Genomic DNA, 20,127 nt, shown 5'->3' on the forward strand with positions numbered 1-20,127 from the left:
TGTCAGTGGTATGCCCACCCAGCCCTCTTGGATTAAACATTACCGCTATTTTTTGTTATTCAATGACAAGAGGAAAAATTTGTCTCTAACTTGCCAAATGTCAGTGGTTGCCCACCCAGCCCCTTTGGTTTTACTTAATAAATATTAAGTAAAAATTGATATAATATAATCCCATAATAAACTTTTCGATTATGGCTTTAAACAAGAATTAAATAAACTTGCATGTTTGTTTTTTTGTTAACAAATACAAAATAGATCAACAGTAAATGACCATATACTTTTGCAGATGACTGGGAGATTCTCTTTGAGAGTATAACAGACCTTCAGTGGTTGGGCAGCGGGGCACAAGGCGCCGTGTTCCTTGGGAAACTTTACGGGGAAGAAGTGGCTGTAAAGAAGGTCCGTGACGTCAAGGAAACAGAAATCAAAAATCTACGCAAACTTCGACATCCCAACATCATCTCATTCAAGTGAGTACGCTGGGGTAGAATCTCCTGCTTACTGCGGTAATGCACATTTATCTGAAAAAAGATCTTCCAGTGGTCTTAAGAGTTGTTAAATATGTGCTGAAAAGGTTTTTTCAAGCCCTTCAAAGTCCTGAAAGAGGAGTTCGTTGGACTGGACTTCTCGGAATTTTTGAGAGAGAGGGAGATATTTTATAGAGCTATGACGCATGACATAATATAAATATTCTAGGCTTTTAGAAACTACAGGGAGCAGTGAGTGGCTTTGAACTCTTGCTCAACAAAATGGATGCTCCCAGTTTTATTGGCCAATAACAGTTTATTGGGTCATAGACACACTGCCTGTTGATTTTATTTAATATTTTTTCCATATGGATTATTGACTGGCTTCAGTTTCAATAGTTCTACTGCAACATTGTTGCAGATGTATCATGGCGATTTTCCATTAGAATACAGAGTGACTGAGTGAGTGAGTGCTTCGGGTTTAACGTCGTACTTAACAATTTTTCAATCACATGACGATGAAGGAATCCTTAGAGTGCATGTAATGTGCCTCCTTGTTGCAGGACAGATTTCCACCATTAGAATACAGATGGTTTAAAGGCTATAGTAACGTGGTGCATGCTAGTAGACCACACATTACTTTTGAATGAGCGTGGATGTACCTGGGAAGGGCGCTGGTGGGATTGGAAGCCTATATATTTCAGGGCAGCCAACATACCTCCGGTTCTCCGGGGGGGATTTATGCTGTGCTAACACTAGGGCCTACATGTACCTGTCCAGAACGATAATGCAATCGCGACTCTGCTTAAGGCTTCACTGTATTCTGTACGCTGTATGTGCGTTTCTCTTTGCCTCAGTTCTATTCAGATTTCCTAAAATATTTTCATGGCCGACTTGTCTCTTTATCTCTGCTGCTATTGATTGAGGCAGCCATATTGATTTTGGCACAGAGGCCAGATGCGTTACCCCAGATACGTGCACGCTGCCTGGCACGTTGCCAAGAAAGATAAATGCTGAGCTGATGTATCTGACTGTGAGTTTATCATTGGCCAAAATTGTAGCCAGTAATTGAGGGATATACACACCAGTATCTTCCAGTCACTAGTTATTATCTTGGTAAGAATGTTTCTGCCTACGTACTTATATGAGATTAAACACAAAATTGGAAATCCGTTGATGTAATGTATGTGGCATGTGTAGTTGCACATATACACACAAAAACTGCAATTAATTGGAGACAGATTTGAAAAAGTAGCAGAGAGAAAATTGTAACTTGTTGGACTATACAAACGTATAATAAATGTGTATATTTACAGATGAAGGATAATTTGGATGATGGATTGGTTGATTGAAATAAATAGGGATAGAGTTAAAGAAATAATAGAAAGAAAAATTTGAACCTGTTTAAATCTTTCAGTATACTAAGTACATGTGTATATATTTACATATAACTACATGTAGATGGCTAAACATGTTCTTGAAAATGGCTAAACATGTTCTTGAGTATGGCTAAAAATGTTCTTGAGTATGGCTAAAAACACCATTCTGATAAATGATAAACAAAAAAAAAAAAAAATAACCTAAATTCTAAAATGGCATAGCTTTTGGATGTTGATAAAGTAAATTAAGAACAATGGTAATAACAGCTGTGAGCATATGACAGCATAATGATTATAATTGTCCATGAGCCCAAACATTCATCTGTATTCAAACTAACTAGTCTATACGTCCGGTGTTGAATTCAATTGCAATGTGATTGAGGAAGAAGAAAAAAAAAAGAGACTTTAATTTGAAAACATTACTTTCTATCAGTTCTCGACCCCTTCACAGTAAACATGTGTCTCAGTTGTTAAATATTTAAACTCTCGCACACATTTCCTTTATGTGTTGTTATACTTTGCTAAGCTGTATTAATTTGGTTCATTATGCTTAGATGGACACCAGTTTTATTTTGTGTTTTACAGGCAAAAAACAATGAAAGATCCTGAAATGGAATTAAAAAAATATTAAAAAATTGTTCTTTTTGTTTTACCATATCTAAACTTTATATCTAAATATATCTATCTAAAGGTGACTTTCCTGTTTTTCAAGGCATTCCGATCATGTTTATATGTTTTTAACAGGGATAATTGCTGGGATTGAAACAACATTGATGTTTTAGTTTTATTATAATGTCTTCCTCTTCACATTGAGAAAAGATACATTCTGCTTAGAAAACAAAAATTGTAACCAGCCTGGCCTTAATATAGGCTTGTTTGCAGCCTAATCATGAACCAGTGCAATTTTCTGATTTATTTTGAGAAACAAGGAGACTTATATGATGCGTCGAGCGCGTATGTACATAAAAGTGTATAAACACATCCGCCGTCCGACCAGAATGATCAATACAGGAGTGAGTGGGTGGATCGAGCCAATCAGAAAACCACCTGATCCGCTCTTCTGACGTCAACGACTGACCACTGACATGCCCTATTATGGCACGACTATATAAGGAGATGTGGGTCGCTCGGCCTGTGAGGTTTATTGATCGCCCTGTATAGGGCCACACTGAATCTTACCCACTCTCTGACCTAAGCTACAGCTAGCAGCTCCTGGCGTATACAGATGTGGGGTGTCTTTAAGTGGCCTGGGCGATTGAACTAGCCAGCCAATATCTTACACATCATGATGGCCAGGATTCTGCTCACAAAGCAATCTTTGACTTAGAGGTCAAAATTTTAAATGAGTTTAAAACTCTTATTTCTGATGTAACAAGGTCAAAAGGTTAATTCTGATTAATTAACTCAGTTTGTTTCGACATTAAGTTATGGTACAACAACAGCTAAAATAATGGTCAGGAACATACCACATTTATTGATTAAAATTTGACTTAATTCTAAGATCGCATCGTGATCCTGGTGCCAGAATCTTTGTGGATTTACTCATGTAAGACTGAATGAAGACTTTGAGTTATTGTTTTTTTAAGACTTTTGAGAGGAAATTGAAAATTTGCCAGTGTTCAGTCATCATTAAGACACTGGATGCGATACCGGTCTGTGATACCGGTCTGTGATATCTGATTGAGAGAAGGTGAGTATACCCTCCTCTCATGCCCCCAAACCCCAAACGTCTTGCACAATCCTCTTAGAATCACTCGTGCCATGTTGTGAGACAACAATGACACAATGTCGTCAGTGTACAACATCCCTTTTTTAGCATCAAAGACATTCATTGAAGCAGAGAAATCATTCTCTTTTTGGAGAAATCAACCGGTGGCTTGTGTACACTCCTAAGAAAAAGGGAACAGGGTGGCAGAGTCCATTACCCATCTGTGAACATTGGTCTTAAAAAAGGATTAGAATGGTTTTTCTTCTAGAAGAGCTTTGCCAGGGGAATGGTACAAATAGATTTTGCAGTAAATTATTCTGCTTGTACATAAATGCGTGTTGCTTGAAAAATAATCTCTCTGGATCCCTCCCTTTCCACATTGTCCTTCCTCCACACAGAACTTACTAATTATGTAAATACCTGCAAATACCTACCATTTCATGACGTCATTTTGGCAGATCTTCAGCTCTGACTTATTCTCTGAGTCATCTTAGAACCAGACGTATGACTCCAGACTCAGTGTGTATGTTACGTATGTACAACAATATATGTCCCAGACATTTCGCAATGCACTTGAGAGCCTCATGACTACATCAGACGCAAATAACTTTGTGACATAACATGTGAGAAATGAAAGTCTTTTACGAAAATCTATCTACGGTATGGCTGAAATTTTGCCCTATATCAATGACGATCAGTGATATTTGCATAGTGACAATCACAGCACAGAGTGACCACATCGGCTATAAACAGCTCCGTGATGTAATCAGCCGTTTTTAACCTGAGCATCCTTCAGTTCACACTGGTGAAGATATTTGGTCCCAATTTTTTTGATGGATTAAAGCCAAATGATGATGGATTACGTGTCAAAGCGTATCATAGACGAAAGATTGTTGATCCCAATGATTGTGCAACGTATGCTTGGTATTTAACCTCTATGATGTCATATGACTGATTATTGATTATTGATTGGTGTTGTAAATAATATCAAACTCTGAAGAAACTCTGAAATTACAAAGATATTATTTTCAATGAATTTCCTGTGAAAATGTGGCTGTTGATATATACATGTATGCATGTATATACTCTAACTGACCATAAATTTGTTTATTACTAACTTGCCAATTTTTCCAGATTATGAGAATTTTATTGATTTTAGAAAGTGTTTGTGAGGCTCTGGAACATGGGATGATATTCTGCTTGAAAATTGTAAGTTTCAGCACTGAAAAAAATATTTTCTGACATATATTTTTGCTCTAGAAGTGAACTTTGGTGGACAGTTTTAGGTCATTTAGGGCATGTTTTAACATATATATTTCCACCACTTGTAAATCTGACCATGTCCACATACAATGAAATATTGAAACATCTTGCTGGAGGACCCATTAGATAGTGCGGCCAGGGAGGATCCATGTTCAACGTTATCGTAAGACAGTAAAATTGCCTGTAATGCGAGATGTGCTTGGTAGCCATTTGCATGTAGCGAGATAACATTTGTCTTGTTATACAACTGGCGGTTTGTGATACGGGTGAATAATAATTCCAATTATCAGACCGTCTTACGTAATTATATGTCATTGGCATAGATCAGTGTGAATTAATTCCCGTTTTGATGAAAGGCTTGTCACGGGAGCAATCGATCAAATGTACGATATATGTGTAATTCTCTTACATGATCATACCCGGCGTAATCTTTATCTGGTTCATTCTTTGTTGAATTTCACTCAAATCATTTTAAAATGTAGCAATTATTTATCATCAAATATTATTTAACAGTTGTTAAACTTTGCACTGTGTTATGTGTACTGCATATTAGAAATCGTTCTTGCTACGTAGTTTTCCATGCGTATATAACTTGTCACCATGGTTACCACTAAAAAGTATGTTTTTATTGATTTCACTCAGATCTCCTACAACATGTGGGATTACCTGAAATCCTCACTGGTTTCGACCAGTAAAGGATAACTTTACATGCAGTTTGATTAGAATATTATTCATAAAATGTTGAAGATTAAATTTAACCTATTTTGTTCAGGAGAGGATACACATACGGTATGAAATTCACAGAAATTAACCTGTCCAGATCAGGTGACCGTTCTCTAATATTTGTTTATTTGATTGGTGATTTATGCCTTACTTAAGAATATTTCACTTATATGACGGCTGGGAGAATTACGGTAGGAGGAAACCGGTCAGAGCCCATCTGCAGAAAAACCATCTGCAGGTTACTGACAGACTTCCAACGTACGACCGGAGAGGAAGCCAGCATGAACTGGACTTGAACTCATAGCTACCACATTGGTGAGAAGCTCTTGGGTCATTGCACCGTGCTGGCTTGCTAACCATGCCCCCTCATTCTCTAATGTGATAAAACATGTACTACATCTGTGGGCGATTTTGTTGAGGACGTAAACTAAAAGCCAATCTGTACAAATTGTTGGCATGGTTGAAGTCATTCTGGTTAATGTAATCCTCTAAATCCCATGAGGTTTAATAATCTGTATTGGGTAACTCTGCTCTCCAGTATGATTTAACGCAGTTGTAATATTTACCTGTCTCAGTGACCGAAAGCTTAGAATTCCCCATGGCAGTAGTCGAGAGCTATTGAGTCAGTCGTGTTTTCCAATATTTCCATGTTTCGTAAGTATTGCGTAATGTCATCTGAGCCAGACGACCCATGACCTTTCCTCATGTGCTAATGCTTTATGAGAGTTTATGAGAGATTTTCTCTGACCTTTACCTCTGTGACTTTGGGAATTATATGTGGTGTGTTGCGAAATTCTCATTGCACTTTGTGTGTTTGGTTTTTTTTTTTGCACAGGACTATATTTGCTGACTCAGCTTCAAACACCAGACCATTTACATTAAAATTACATTTTATATTGCCCTTTGCCATGAAAGAAAATTGTATTGCAAAATCTCTCTGTCAAAAAACAGACTAACATAATTGTTGACTCATCAGTAGACAGTATGTTATTTTTATGAAGTATATTTTTTATTTGATAGTAATCTGACACTGTACTGAAGAATTTTTCTCTTGCACTCGATTTTTATGGTTCACTTAGTACAGCAACCCATCTTGATTTGATTTTATTTATTTTGATTGGTCTTTTACGCCGTACTCAAGAATATTTCACTTATACGGTGGCGGCCAGCATTATGGTGGGAGGAAACCGGGCAGAGCCCGGGGGAAACCCACGACCATCCGCAGGTTGCTGACAGACCTTCCCACGTACGGCCGAAGATGAAGCCAGCATGAGCTGGACTTGAACTCACAGCCACCCCACCTTTGAGGTTCAGGTTCCAAACATGCGTATTAATGCTGTTACTTAATTACATTATCCTCTCCGGCCTTACGTGAGAAGGTCTGTCAGCAACCTGCGGATGGTCGTGGGTTTCCCCCAACATAATGCTGGCCAATGTTGTATAGGTGAAATATTCTTGAGTACGGCATAAAATACGAATCCAATTCTGTGCTTTGAACAGGTGTATTATGAGGTTCCAACTTCTGGAGAGGATAGGTCTCCCACTAGCCTATCTCTTCCATTGGTTGGGATAGTTATAGTGGCAAAATTCACACTTTTATATCATTTTTATCATTTTATCATTATTTCACTGTTTAAGTACATTGTGTTGAATTAATTTGCCACTGTATATCTATCTATATATATATTGTTTTCAAAATCTTGTTGCAAGTGGTTTAGACAATCCAAATTACCATGTTTTCCAACACATATGTAATGTAACATATTGTTTCAAATTGTTTGTGTCTAAGGGCCTCAGGGAAGATCAACCCAGTGTTGACTGAGTATATGCATTGTATTATTATTATAAATAAATAAATAAATAAATAACATTATTACCAGTTTGCGTCATCTGAAACATCAAATCTGAGCGTCAAATCTGATTAGCAGTTCCATGTGGGAGGTTTATGGTATCTCAGCTAAAATTTCACCCACAAACGTTTGCAAATAAATGTCATGAAGTGTTACTTTCGATGCTGAAACTTACATTTTCCCAGTTTGATATCATCGTACTTTCCAAAACAAACCGCAAAACACTTTTCTAAGATCTACAGAATTCTCAGAATCAGGCAAAATGTACAATTTAGTCATGGGCGGAGTTTTTTGATTGTTTACCAAATAAAGAATGAATGAATGAGTGAATGAATGAATGAATGAATGCTTGGGGTTTAACCTTTGTGCCTAACAGTTTTTCAGTCATATCACGACAAGTCATTAGCTGTGTGTACATATACTGTGTCTTCTTGTGGCAGGGTGAGTCCATGCTGCCAAAGTGCTGACGTCACTGAAGTATCATGCCAAAGACACCAGACATGACACCCCACCTGGTCACGTTATACTGACACATAGCCAACCAGTCCTGTTTTCTTCCTCTAAACTCTCACTGCTGAGTGCCAAACGAGGCAGCAACAAGAAACCGTTTTTGAAGTCCTTGGTATGACACGACCAAGGTTTGATCCTTGGTCTCCAGACTTCGAGGTGAACACTTTAACCATTAGGTCACCAAAGCGGTCACCAAATAAAAACCACCAAAACATTGCTTCGGTGTAATTAATTTGTTGTTTTAACTAATCATTTTTGTTGTTGCATTTACAGGGGCGTGTGCACTCAAGCGCCATGTTATTGTATCGTCATGGAATACTGTCCTTATGGACAGTTGTATGAGATTCTACGAGATGGAAAAGAAATCCCACCCGCATTAATACTCGATTGGTCAAAACAGATAGCCAGTGGAATGAACTACCTCCATTCAAATAAAATTATTCATCGAGATTTAAAGTCGCCAAAGTAAGTATAAAGGTGGAGATAATTTATGTCTTATATGTACCAAAAAATTATTGAAAAGTATGAACGGTGACTTGATTCTTATCAATATTTCTAAAGACATCTGAACTTACATTGTACCAAAAATGAAATATATATATATATATTTTGAGTGAAGAGGTTTCTTACATTAATTATCTCGTGCTATAGTATTCATTTGAAGATTGACATTTCACCAAACCTTATTTCAAAGTATATGGACACCAATTCTAAGTAAATAGAATATTTCAATGTAGAACTGGAATTTTCACCAAGCTAATTTACATACGCTACTTATAATTTAGCTAAAATTATATACTTATAAACATGTAAATGTGTATATGCCTCTTTACCTGTTTTGTTTTTTGTGACCGCATTGAACTACCTCAGTACTTGAAATGTAAAATGTAAACTTGAGCTGAACTCCTTCGTTTCGTGCTTGTTTTCAGTGTATTAGTCGCTAAAAATGACGTAGTAAAAATATCTGACTTTGGGACAAGTCGAGAGTGGAATGAGAAGAGTACAAAGATGTCATTTGCAGGAACTGTAGCATGGATGGCTCCAGAAGTCATTCGAAATGAGCCTTGTTCTGAAAAGGTTGACATTTGGTGAGTTATCCTGACAAAAAAAAACATGTTCAGGAAATTGTTCTACTGTACTAAGGCCCATTGGTTGAGAAATGCTGTTCTATGTACTACATGTAACTTACCAAGAGTAGCTGGAACTTTGTAGTTCATTGCCAGACTAAAGGTTCTGCGTGGCAAGCCACTATCTCACCACTAGCCAACCTGTAGCATTCAACTAGCATTCCCCTAGCCTCCATCTGTGGGTGTTGAGTTGCTGTTGTCTGTAGATATGACCCCTAATGCTGCTAGCTCACCAGTAACAGTCCTGTATCTTTCTACAACTATTCCCCTAGCCTTTGTCTGCTGCTGTGGGTGTTAATTTTAAGTTACTGTTGTGGTTTAAGGATATGGTGAAGACCCAAAAAAGCTATTATTTTCTTCTTTTTTTTTTTTTGTTCCACACTTTGAAGGCACTAGGCCTTGCTAGTGTGTTTTCTGTATCTGCGGGAGTGCTGTTTCCAGACTTGTGTAACACATAATCCTCATGTGAAAAATCAGCCGGCAATATTATAAACAATGTTGATGCATAGCAGTAAATCCATCACTCTCTGACTCCAAGTGGCAATTATGCATTCTCTCAATCAGCAAATCAAACAGCTAGTCTGTTAATTGCTTGTTTTCTGCTTTGGCCGTCAGCTTTAAGTGAGAAAGTTTGTCAGCTGCCTAGCAAAGGTCGATGGTTTACTACGGGCACTCTAGTTTCCTTCACCCCAAAATCCTGATAGTAGTAACATATTAAAATGAAATTTCCCGGAGTTTAGAAGTAAACACCCAGTCATATCAATCACTCACTCGTTTTGCAGGTCATACGGTGTGGTGCTGTGGGAACTGCTTACGGGAGAGATCCCTTACCGGGATGTTGACTCATCAGCTATCATCTGGGGGGTGGGGAATAACAGTCTCCACCTGCCTGTCCCCTCAACCTGCCCCGAGGGGTTCAAACTTCTTATGAGGCAATGCTGGTGAGTACTTGGAAGGCATAATGAATAGGTCTGGATTTAGATGTATGTTAGTGACTACTAGGGACAGTGGTTCAGCATCAAACTTTACTGAGGCAGTGTTAGATGATACCAAAGATATAACTGATATCTATTGATATATACAGACAAATGTGCACTACTGTACATGTGTATGTTCAAACTTCACTGAGGAGCACTGTGGCATGCAAATCTTACATGTCCCACATGATATAGCATGTCAGTAATGTGCCAGAGTTCAGTGGTTTATTCCTCCACTCATCAGACTGACCTCAATTGTGTAAGTGAAAATTCTTGAGTACCCTATTCCTTCTAAAATTTGGTACACCTGGTCTGCTCATTTTAGCCAATATATATGTAATTATAGCAGGAATATGGAGTTTCTTTTTTCTCACATGGTAAGACCATCTAATGAGCAACATACTCATATCTTTACTTTTCCAAAAGGCTGGTAAAGAAATGTAATATTCTACTTTCAACACTACTAATATCTGTCCTAAATTTAGAAGAATTAGAGTATGGTGTGAAACATCAGTCAAACTGAGTCACAATCATGCTTGCAGAAATTGTTAGTACCTGAAATCCATGGTATTCTTCATTGCTATCCCCGCAGGAGCGCAAAGACCCGAAACCGTCCGTCTTACCGTCAGATCCTCATGCACCTGGAGATTGCCTCCCCTGAACTGTTGATCTACTCTCAGGAAGACTTCTACGAGGCTCAGGTGAGACATGATGAAACACACCTGGAAACAATTACCTGCAGCAACCCCACTGGGCAAGGGGTTTATTCCTAACCCAAACAGGCTATACTGGAGATTTTTGACAAAAAAAATCGTTCAGCTCAAGCAGTTACCTCTCACCAAATGTCAGCCTCATATGGTTGGGCATGTGGTACCATTCAGAATTGGTAATAAAAATGCCCCAAATTGATAAAGCTTATCAAGGTGTAACTTTTTCATCGGAATTTTTTATTTTTAACATTAGAATCATTTAAACAGTGTAAATATTTTCATTTTAAATCTTCTAATGAACATTCTAATTTGTTGGGTTAAGATACTGTAATTCTTCAACTTTTTCACACATTGCTATTTATTCAAGTGTCTTCTGAAGTAATTATTCAGGGTCTTTTATTCAATAGAAGGCATTATTCAGTTTTGACTGATAAAATTATACTTTTTGTGAAGCTCTGAAACTGACCAAACCAACCAATGTAGATTTGTCTCCAAAATGAAATTAAAAATATGCATAAATTGCACGAAAAGTGTCTCTTTTCATCTTCAGATCGGTTAATCGTTATTATACCCTGTATTATTTGTGTATCCAGGCAACATGGAAAGAGGAGGTGATAGACCAGTTACAAAAGATCCGTAGCGAGGGGTCGCACATGCCTCAGATGAGGAGGAGCTGATACGTCGTAGGAAGGAGGAGCTTAGGTGCGTAGCGCCTTACTGTTATATGCCGTGCTACACTTGCAGTCTTTTCTCACTGTTAATAGGAGTCAAGTGGAAAATTTCATTATAATACATGTAGGAGGTGAAATAGTTTGAAGTACAACATAAAAATTATTTGTGTTTGTGAAGGTATGGATCTGAATCAAGGTTGTTAAATTTTTTAACATAAAAACACATATTCTGTGTTAATTTTCTTGTGCTTTTTTTTTAAGAGGTGTTGCCTGATTAAGAATCAGACAATGATTCATGATTAAAAGGAAGGTTTGCCAACAAAGTAAATTGAATTGAACTAGATTTTTTGATTGTGGGAAGGGGCTGAGAGTGTATTATTAATGTGAGATAGGGTTGGTATATTTCCATGTTTTGGGGTATTAATGTGAGATAGGGTTGGGTATATTTCCACGTTTTGGGGTATTAATGTGAGATAGGGTTGGGTATATTTCCATGTTTTGGGGTATTTAATGTGAGATAGGGTTGGGTATATTTCCATGTGTTGGGATATTAATGTGAGATAGGGTTGGGTATATTTCCATGTTTTGGGTATTTAATGTGAGTTAGGGTTGGGTATATTTCCATGTTTTTGGGGTATTAATGCGAGATGGGGTGGGGTTTATTTCCAAGTTTTAGAGGTAGAACTTTGAACAGTTTCTTAACACCTAATACTCTTATATGTTCTCAGATATTTTTGAATGAAATTTGTAATATGTTTAAACATCAAGTGAATTGAGCATGTAAAAAAACAAAAACCTCTGCATTGAAAGATAATTATTTAAATTTTTTTTCAAGAGCAAAACAGTCTGATGGTAGAATTAATCATTTACATTTTTTTTTTTTGGGCTTTTTTCGTAGGCATGCCCAAGACGTACGAGAACACTATGAGAGGAAGCTTGAGCGAGCGAATAACCTCTACATGGAGCTGACTTCCTGTATGCTGCAGCTGGAGAAACGGGAAAGGGAGCTAATTAAGTAAGTACAATTAGTGTGGGGCAAAATAGTTAATCTTGCACCAGAAACTTTTGATGAAAAAAGGGAGCTAATCAAGTAAGAACAAGTAGTAGTGTGTGGCAAAATAGTTAATCTTGCACTAGAGCTGTTGATGAAAAGAAGGGAGCTAATCAAGTAAGGACAAGTAGTAGTGTGTGGCAAAATAGTTAATCTTGCACTAGAGCTTTTGATGAAACAAGGGAGCTAATCAAGTAAGGACAAGTAGTGTGTGGAAAAATAGTTAATCTTGCACTAGAGCTTTTTGCTGACCCAGTGGTATAGATTTCTTCTACATGTAATACTACAGGATTTTGACCAGTGGGGTTGCCATTTTAATCCATGACTGGTTAGCATGCAACTTTTCCTTTGGGTGATTTGCCAAGTTGTTTGAGTGAAATATTTTTCAGTATTGTGTTCAACACAAATCAAGTATAAAATAAAGTCACAATATTCCTAACAAAGATTATTGGGATATATTTTTTTTTTTTTTTTTGAAAAGATTGATTCCGTAGAAGAAATTTTACATTCATTGACTTTGTCGAGATTAAACTGCTTTGGCTTTCTGTTAGACAAAATGACCCTGAATGAACTACATTCAGTAACATTACTCAAACCTTGTCAGCATTACTCGTTAATGTGTGGACAGGTTATGTTCAGTGGCAAAGGTGATGCATCCATAAGGAACTGTGAAAAAGTTTTCCTTGACGGTTAAATTTGATGTTCTGCCGAAATGATGGTTTATTGTAAGCAATCTTGTTTTCAGACGAGAACAGCATTTGGCTTTCACTAAGCGAAGAAAAAGTCTTCTTCGACCTGTCATCAAGGCTCAAGGAGCGATTGGACAGAACGTGGAAAAAACGTGCTCATAAGTCTGGTTCCGAACCTAACAGGTACAACATATGCCACAAGTTTTGGTGTAGAGGGTATCGGCTTGACATCATCATTCTAGCTGCATAGTAGTTTGTCAGCCAGATTTTGGTGTGATGTTATAAACTTGAGTTTGTATTACTCCATCATGTCTCCCAAAAACTGTTCATCCGAACTCTTCATGGTATTTTTTAAATTCTTGGAAAAAACATACAAACGTTTTGTTTCTTCGCCAACATTTTTGGAAATTAAGTTATTTCTTGTTGAAGACCATTTGTTAAGTGCCTATCTGGGCAGAGTTTCACCAAGATGTCGTACATGTACAATAATCGCACAAAAAGGACAGTGGTACGGTAGTGGTGATGTACAGAATATGGGTTGATAAATGTACGATTAAAAAATGTTGTACGCTGCTTTGTGAAACTGGGCCCAGACCGTCAGACGGGGGGTAAAACTCATCAGTGCCTTGCCAGAAGCTGGGGCATTTACCCGCTTTACTTTCTCCACCCATAAAACTGACCACCACCGAGTAAGTGCAAAAGTGTAAAAGTATGACCTTGTAAAACATCAGTCAGCTAGCTTCCTCTCCGGTCATACATGTGAAGGTCTGCCAGCAACCTGTGGATGGTTGTGGGTTTTCTCCAGTCTCTTTCCCTCCATAATGTAAGTAAAATATTCTTTAGTACGCCATAAAACACAAATCAGGTAAATAAATAAATATAAATAAGTAAATATGTCATCAGTGGTTTTGTTTTTCCGATTCAGCCCTGAGCAGCAGCCCCAGCAACCTCATTCAACGACGATGGAGAGCAGTTTGACAACAAGCTCAGAACATGCGCTGCCCTCCCCTACCAAGGTGCGCATGAGGAAAAACAGACATCGTAGAAACAGTAGTCGAGGGTCAAATGTCCTCGCCAACTCCAGCCCTGCCAAGAGCCCGTCACGAGAACCAGCACCTAGTGATGCCCAGCCAACAGATTTAGGCCCTGTGACGCACTCTGCAGGGGAGACGGCATCGATGCAGTTCCTGGGGCCTGGTATGGCAGTGCGGGATAATGAAACGTTGCCGGAGAGGCTCGGTTCCCACTTAGAACACCATGTGTATCACGTCACGGGGAAAAATCTTAACGACGTCTGTTTTGGGTGTGATGGTGGCTGCAGCGATACAACGTGCAGCAGCAAGCGCTCGAGTCGCGCAAGCGCTGATGTGGAAAGTAATGCTTGTGACTCGCCGTGTAGAAGCCCGCTACGCAGCTTTAAAGACACGCTGGGCATGATAGAAAACACAACCAATGAGAACCAATCAAAAGACTTGACGTGTGAAAAGGACTCAAACGAGAATCTAAGTTGCCCTATGAGTGGCTATGAACTGAGAACTGTGCTAGAAACGGCAGAGACTGAGGACCAATCAAATCCCCAGCCCACCACAAGTCAATTCTTCTGTAATAAGCCTCTTAAACGGACGATCAGTGACCCGCTGGAACCTGCCAATTGGAAGAAAGGACCGTCGGTGAAGCGTCAGCGTTGAGTCAGGTGCTGAAAGCGTCACAGAACCTGTTCATAGGCATCGCACTAAGGTGAGTTCCACTCAGGGGAGTTAACTCTTGGTTTTTGGAGATCTGTTGGTAGTTTGATTTTGAGATCAATCTTTTCTAGATAATGGATAACGTACTGGAAGAACTTTTTTTCACACTTTAACGAAAACAGTATCTTCATTAATAGTGTTGAAGAATATACATACACATGTCACATACCCTAAAAAATCAATGCGGAATTTTCTCTGCATTCAGCACTCGGAAGATTCCTGGTCTGAAGAAGAAGCCGACATTGAAAGTGACGAAGATCACCGCCAAAGCACCCGCCGAAGAAATCGACAGTCGTGTTCGACTCTCAGCTCAGAGGGCATTTTCTCTGAGGAGGAAGGGATGTCCACTAGGGGGACACCTGACCCGCTAGCAACGACATACAGCTCGGAAAACCTCACAATGGACCTGGCAAGCTGTGTTTCAGATGGACTGTCGGATAAAGAAATGACGGTGAAGAAAATGAGAGTTCAAGTCAGCCAGAGATCAGAGAGGCGATATGAGGTCGGTAATCCAAAATTACCCCCCTTGTCTGTCTTTATATGTTTTTATAGCGTCGCCTTGGACAGACCATTTATCTTTCACTAATATTAGAAACGTTGTCTGTAACTTGCCGGATGTGTTTGGATTTCCCCAGGCACTCCTCCCATAAAACTGACAGCCTCTGTACATGCGTAAGGGAAAAATGTTCTAGTAAGGTATTAAGCAGTAAAAGAAATAAATAAAGTACTGCAGGGAAAGCATGTAGACAATTATAGGCCTTCCCAGCCCAAAACTACAAAATACCTCAACCAAATAAATAATCACCGTCACATGACTGAAAAATTGTTAAAAAAAAAAGTATGACATCAAAACCCCAAGCACTCATTCACTCAAATAAATACATTTTTTTTTATTGTTGTGGCCTATTTTTGACTTTATGCAGAAAAAAAAACTCATCTGCATAGACAGTGTAAATTGATGTTTATTATTTTTTTTGTTCTTGTTTTTCCCAGCCACCAATCACAGAGACAGATTCCAGCTCCGATTCAGATGAGTGCTCTGATATTACCGTCTCAACAACAGTCAACAAATCTCAGCGACAAACAGAGCCTGGTGGATGGTAAGGGAGACTACTCTGTCAGCAGCATTGTTTTCCTTACCAATGTGGAAGTACTAAGTGAGTCAGCACCGTGACTTTGTCTTCACGAGTGGCTGGTTAACACCGCTGGACTTTAACAGACGCATTGAATTACCTCCCTTTGGTGCTTAGTTCTACAAAGTTTTGGTACACTAGCTCTGTAATGGTATAAAACGAGATTCCGTGGATGGCAGACTTCATAGTAAAAAAAAAAAATAGCTTAGGTATGTCGACCTGTGAGATTTTAACAAGAATGTTGTTGTTGCTCTGCTGTTGTTGGAGTAGAGTTGGATACCAGATTGTGCAAAGAAATCAACCAGCAGACTGCAATTCACTGTGAGTAAGGCAAAGAAAGGAAAAAAAACCTTGTTTTCAAGAAGAGTGTGCAAAGATGAAGACAAATACTTTACTGGCACACCGTGAGCATATAGGGTACTGTGAGTTGTGAGCTGCTAATGTGGGAAACTGGAAAGTGTGCAACTGTCTGGACTATCCCCAAGGAAGTGCACACTTGTGCGTGAAGCCTTACAGCCAGGACCTGAGAAATGTTTGACCTGAAAAGCTACACCTGAGAAACAAAACTGCTTCAGAAGTGTGCTAAAAGTTATTAACTTCAGAGTACAAGTACATGTATGCACAAAAGCATGCGTCAAGCAGTGTTTAGTTGTTTCCAGAAGTGTGCAGCTTTGGTGTTTATAACAGAAAGCCACTGTGTGTCTGAAAGATCCTTAAAAAAGTGTGCTGTCATGGGTCTGCTAAGTGTGCCCTGGGAAGTGTGCCCTGAGAAGTTTGCTGGCAGTCTTCTCAAGTTCTGAACGATTGGTTGCCTCGAACTTAGAAGTTGCACATTGTGTCATGCACTGCAGGATTGGTGAATATGTTGAGGAGGGTTTGTTAATGAGATTGACCAATCAGTATCATGAGAACTGACATCGTGTTTTGATTGGTTTCACTGGTTGAGCAGTCATCTCATTGAGGCATCACAGTGGATCTCAGTATCATGAAAACTGAATTCAGGTTTTGATTGGTTGAACTGGTTGACCAGTCATCTCATTGAGGCATGGCAGTGGATCTCTATATTATGAGACATGACTTCAATACAAAAACAACCATCATTTTTAAGGTATCAGCATTGAAAGGCATGGAACTTGCAGATACCTTTATTTCAGATCTAGAAAAACTTGCCTTCTGAAAGGAACAACATTGGATTCTGTGGGATACGAAAAAAATGCCAGAGGAAAATGACTTTCCCTCTGAAGCATCTGGAAAGCCTGGGACTGGATTGTCAACATGTTTATGAGCAAAAATACATGTATGTGTATCTCTCTTGTTATGGAAGTGAAAAGAACTTAACGCACAGATTCTGTAGATGGTCTGGAATATAGTAGAATGATAAAGAGATTTCCTCCAAAACAAAAAGTTTGAAACATTCGAACTGATAATAGTGCAGGACGTTTGAGTCTACTATACAAACCTTACTTTTTAAACCTTGACATCTCCATAACAACATGTCTTCCAGATGTTAGCAAGAAGTTTCTAACATGTTGAATGGAATTTTCCTTAAAAAAAACACAAGCAGTTCATACCAAGGATTTTTCAGTCCATCACCAAATTACATACAAAATATCCAAAGTCACTGTAGGCACATATCTCATTGGCTGATACAAATCATAAATTGGAATATATGCATCTGATTGGCTGATGTCCATGGAAGTCAGTGAATTGGTGTTATATGATTGGTCAAATGTTTGTGTCCATGTCATCATTCCATAAATTTTATTGGTTATTGGAAAGCTGGATGTAACATGAGCTTTGATTGGTCAGTCTTAATTCCAGAATGTAGAGCATTCCAAATCAGGAGAGATATTTTTATGTTTCTTATTTATAATGCACATTGTTATTTTATTTTCCTGAAAATAATTGGTTTTCCAGATTATCATATCAGTGGTAAGAATACATTGCTCATGAAACGACTAATTTACCATGCTGAGTGTAGTTCTCTCTCAGAAACTTACATTTTAACTCATTGCTTATCCTTGTGTTGCAGAATAAGATTGTACTTAGTATGAAAATTCCAGAAGTTTGCCAAGGATTTTGAATTCCAGTTGAAAAAAATTAATCGCATTATGAAAGCATATCAACATGTACAATATATGTGTGCACCATTGATACATGCACTTTTAATACCAGTATTGCATTGTATTTTTTGGTGTGTTCTAACACGTTTTTGTGGTATTTACCATCCGTTGTTGTTGACCAACAGCCTAATGGTAACCTGTGGCTATTATTATTATTATTATTATATCATTTTCTGTAAAATTATTGTTATTATTTTTTATTAGTAATACATTGATAACTTATATTGTTGTATTTTTTTACCACTGTCGGCTGAATTTTGTGCTGAGGAATTCTTGGAGGAGAAATGGTGTAATATGAAGCTGAAAATAATGTGCTATTTCACTTTTGTTAGGCAGCATTTCCAAATGCTGCATTTGATCTCAGAATTTTATTAGAATTTACCCTACTCTTTTATTGTGTTACACTTAGAAGTTTTGTTGAGAAACTTCAGTTTTCTCCTTCAGTCAATTGCAGCTTTTATGTTTGTGTCTGTGTTCTTTTTTTTTCAGTCTTTTTCCCTGTAAGTTCATATTAACCAGAAAAAATTTCTAAATGTGTTTTTCAAGACAAATGGTTTAGTGCAGCCATTTATCTAAACACAGAAAACATTAATATTATACTATTTCCCGATATTATGTTTAAATAATAAAATTAAAGATAAGTTAAAGTAAAAAGAACCATTGAATCTGATACAAGGATCAGTTGATTAAAAAAAGTGTCGATTTATTTAAATTTTTAGCATACCATAGGTATAGGCTGTAACCATAGTTAAATTTTTATGTATTAATTTTACCTTAATTGATATTAATTTGTATTGCATCATTCCTCATTACCCAAACCATACTGGGAATAGCATTTCTTGGTCAGATTACTGCCATTTGTTTCAGGGGAGATAAATCTGTATTTTTTTTTTGTAATACTTGCCAAGACTTGAGTCTACTTCCAGTTGATTATTGTACAGGGAGATCAGATACATTATCTGTACTCTTTCGACAGATTTAGACACCTACATCGAATCCTCTGATTCAAAACTTCATCTTTTGACAGATGATTCCCCTAAACCACATTCTGAGAAAGAAAAAAAACGTCAGTGTAGTAAGTATAAGTTGAAATGAAAGCGAAGTACCTGGAGAAGTGCCCCGTAGTACTCAGGTTGAGAGATTTACAGTGAGTATATACAAAGTGGCACTATTTGTGTGTGTGGCAACTTTGACATCTCCCAGTACATAATGGCCACGGCCGACATAAATCTGCTATTAAAAGTTTATTCAAGCCAAAGAAACAAAGGAAGATTTTCATTATTCTTGATTTGTAGTACACTATTTAGTGGCTCTAGCAGTTGACAAGAAAATGTTGCCAGATTCAGACTATGTTCATGTTAAAAAGGGGGCATTGTGGGCTCAGCTTTAAAATTCTAGGTCTGCCAGCAACCTGTGGATGGTCGTGGGTTTCCTAACACCAAAATGTTGGCCGCCGTCGTATAAGTAAAATATTCTTGAGTACGGTGTAAAACACCAACCAAATAAATAAGTAAATTAATTAAAATGCTAATCCAGTCTTTGGTGACAGAAATGCGCATGTTACTTTAATAAGTTTAATACACATTGTGTTATTAAAATTTTCCAGGATTGTGTAGTTTGCATATTTTGTCAGTTTTGCTTACCTGGGAGGCATGGCCAATTTTTAGAGGTTGATTGATTTGGGGCGTGACAATCTTGTTACAATCACAGAATTGCCGTTATGAGCTTTAATATTGTATGAAATTATTCTGTGCTGTTTTAATAAGATGTGAAAAATATTCTGAGAATATCAATTGCTATAACAAGAGTATTTCCAGACCAGTTTTGACAATATTTTTACTCAGAGGAAAGATATGAAGGGTATTAACATATTCAGTGCAGAGTAACCTCCCCTTGACTTGTAGTGGAGAAAACTTCATTTATATAATGGTGCAGACAATCCGTTAAAACACTATGGAGAGCCTCATTTATGCCACATTTGTAAAATAAAATAATATAAAA

The 20,127-nt window shown here is 37.9% G+C and overlaps 2 protein-coding genes across 2 annotated transcripts in view; both read left to right on the forward strand.

Annotated features, from left to right (window-relative positions):
* Positions 1-15,211, forward strand: part of LOC135464560 (mitogen-activated protein kinase kinase kinase 13-like) — a 67,370-nt gene extending 52,159 nt beyond the window's left edge. Inside the window, 12 exon segments of the mRNA XM_064741984.1 lie at positions 287-470; positions 8,174-8,365; positions 8,830-8,988; positions 9,810-9,968; positions 10,597-10,705; positions 11,308-11,374; positions 11,377-11,416; positions 12,284-12,400; positions 13,182-13,248; positions 13,250-13,308; positions 14,051-14,862; positions 15,076-15,211. Coding sequence (XP_064598054.1) covers positions 287-470; positions 8,174-8,365; positions 8,830-8,988; positions 9,810-9,968; positions 10,597-10,705; positions 11,308-11,374; positions 11,377-11,416; positions 12,284-12,400; positions 13,182-13,248; positions 13,250-13,308; positions 14,051-14,813 — 1,916 coding nt within the window. The 3' untranslated portion in view covers positions 14,814-14,862; positions 15,076-15,211.
* LOC135464512 (uncharacterized) lies at positions 15,052-19,553 on the forward strand. Its single transcript, XM_064741937.1, has 2 exons — positions 15,052-15,372; positions 15,864-19,553. The coding sequence occupies exons 1-2, from the start codon at positions 15,052-15,054 to the stop codon at positions 15,972-15,974; spliced, it is 432 nt and encodes a 143-aa protein (XP_064598007.1). The 3' UTR covers positions 15,975-19,553.
* Positions 19,554-20,127: the final 574 nt, after the last annotated feature.

The sequence above is a fragment of the Liolophura sinensis genome, chromosome 4 (genome assembly GCF_032854445.1).
Source record: "Liolophura sinensis isolate JHLJ2023 chromosome 4, CUHK_Ljap_v2, whole genome shotgun sequence".
Taxonomy (NCBI): Eukaryota; Metazoa; Mollusca; class Polyplacophora; order Chitonida; family Chitonidae; genus Liolophura; species Liolophura sinensis.

What these genes read in the sequence shown, in the direction of transcription:
- LOC135464512 (XM_064741937.1), top strand. Translation starts at nt 15,052, where the DNA reads ATGCGGAATTTTCTCTGCATTCAGCACTCGGAAGATTCCTGGTCTGAA. An exon ending in GATCAGAGAGGCGATATGAG is followed by an intron (nt 15,373 to 15,863) that starts GTCGGTAATCCA and finishes TGTTTTTCCCAG; the next exon opens with CCACCAATCACAGAGACAGA.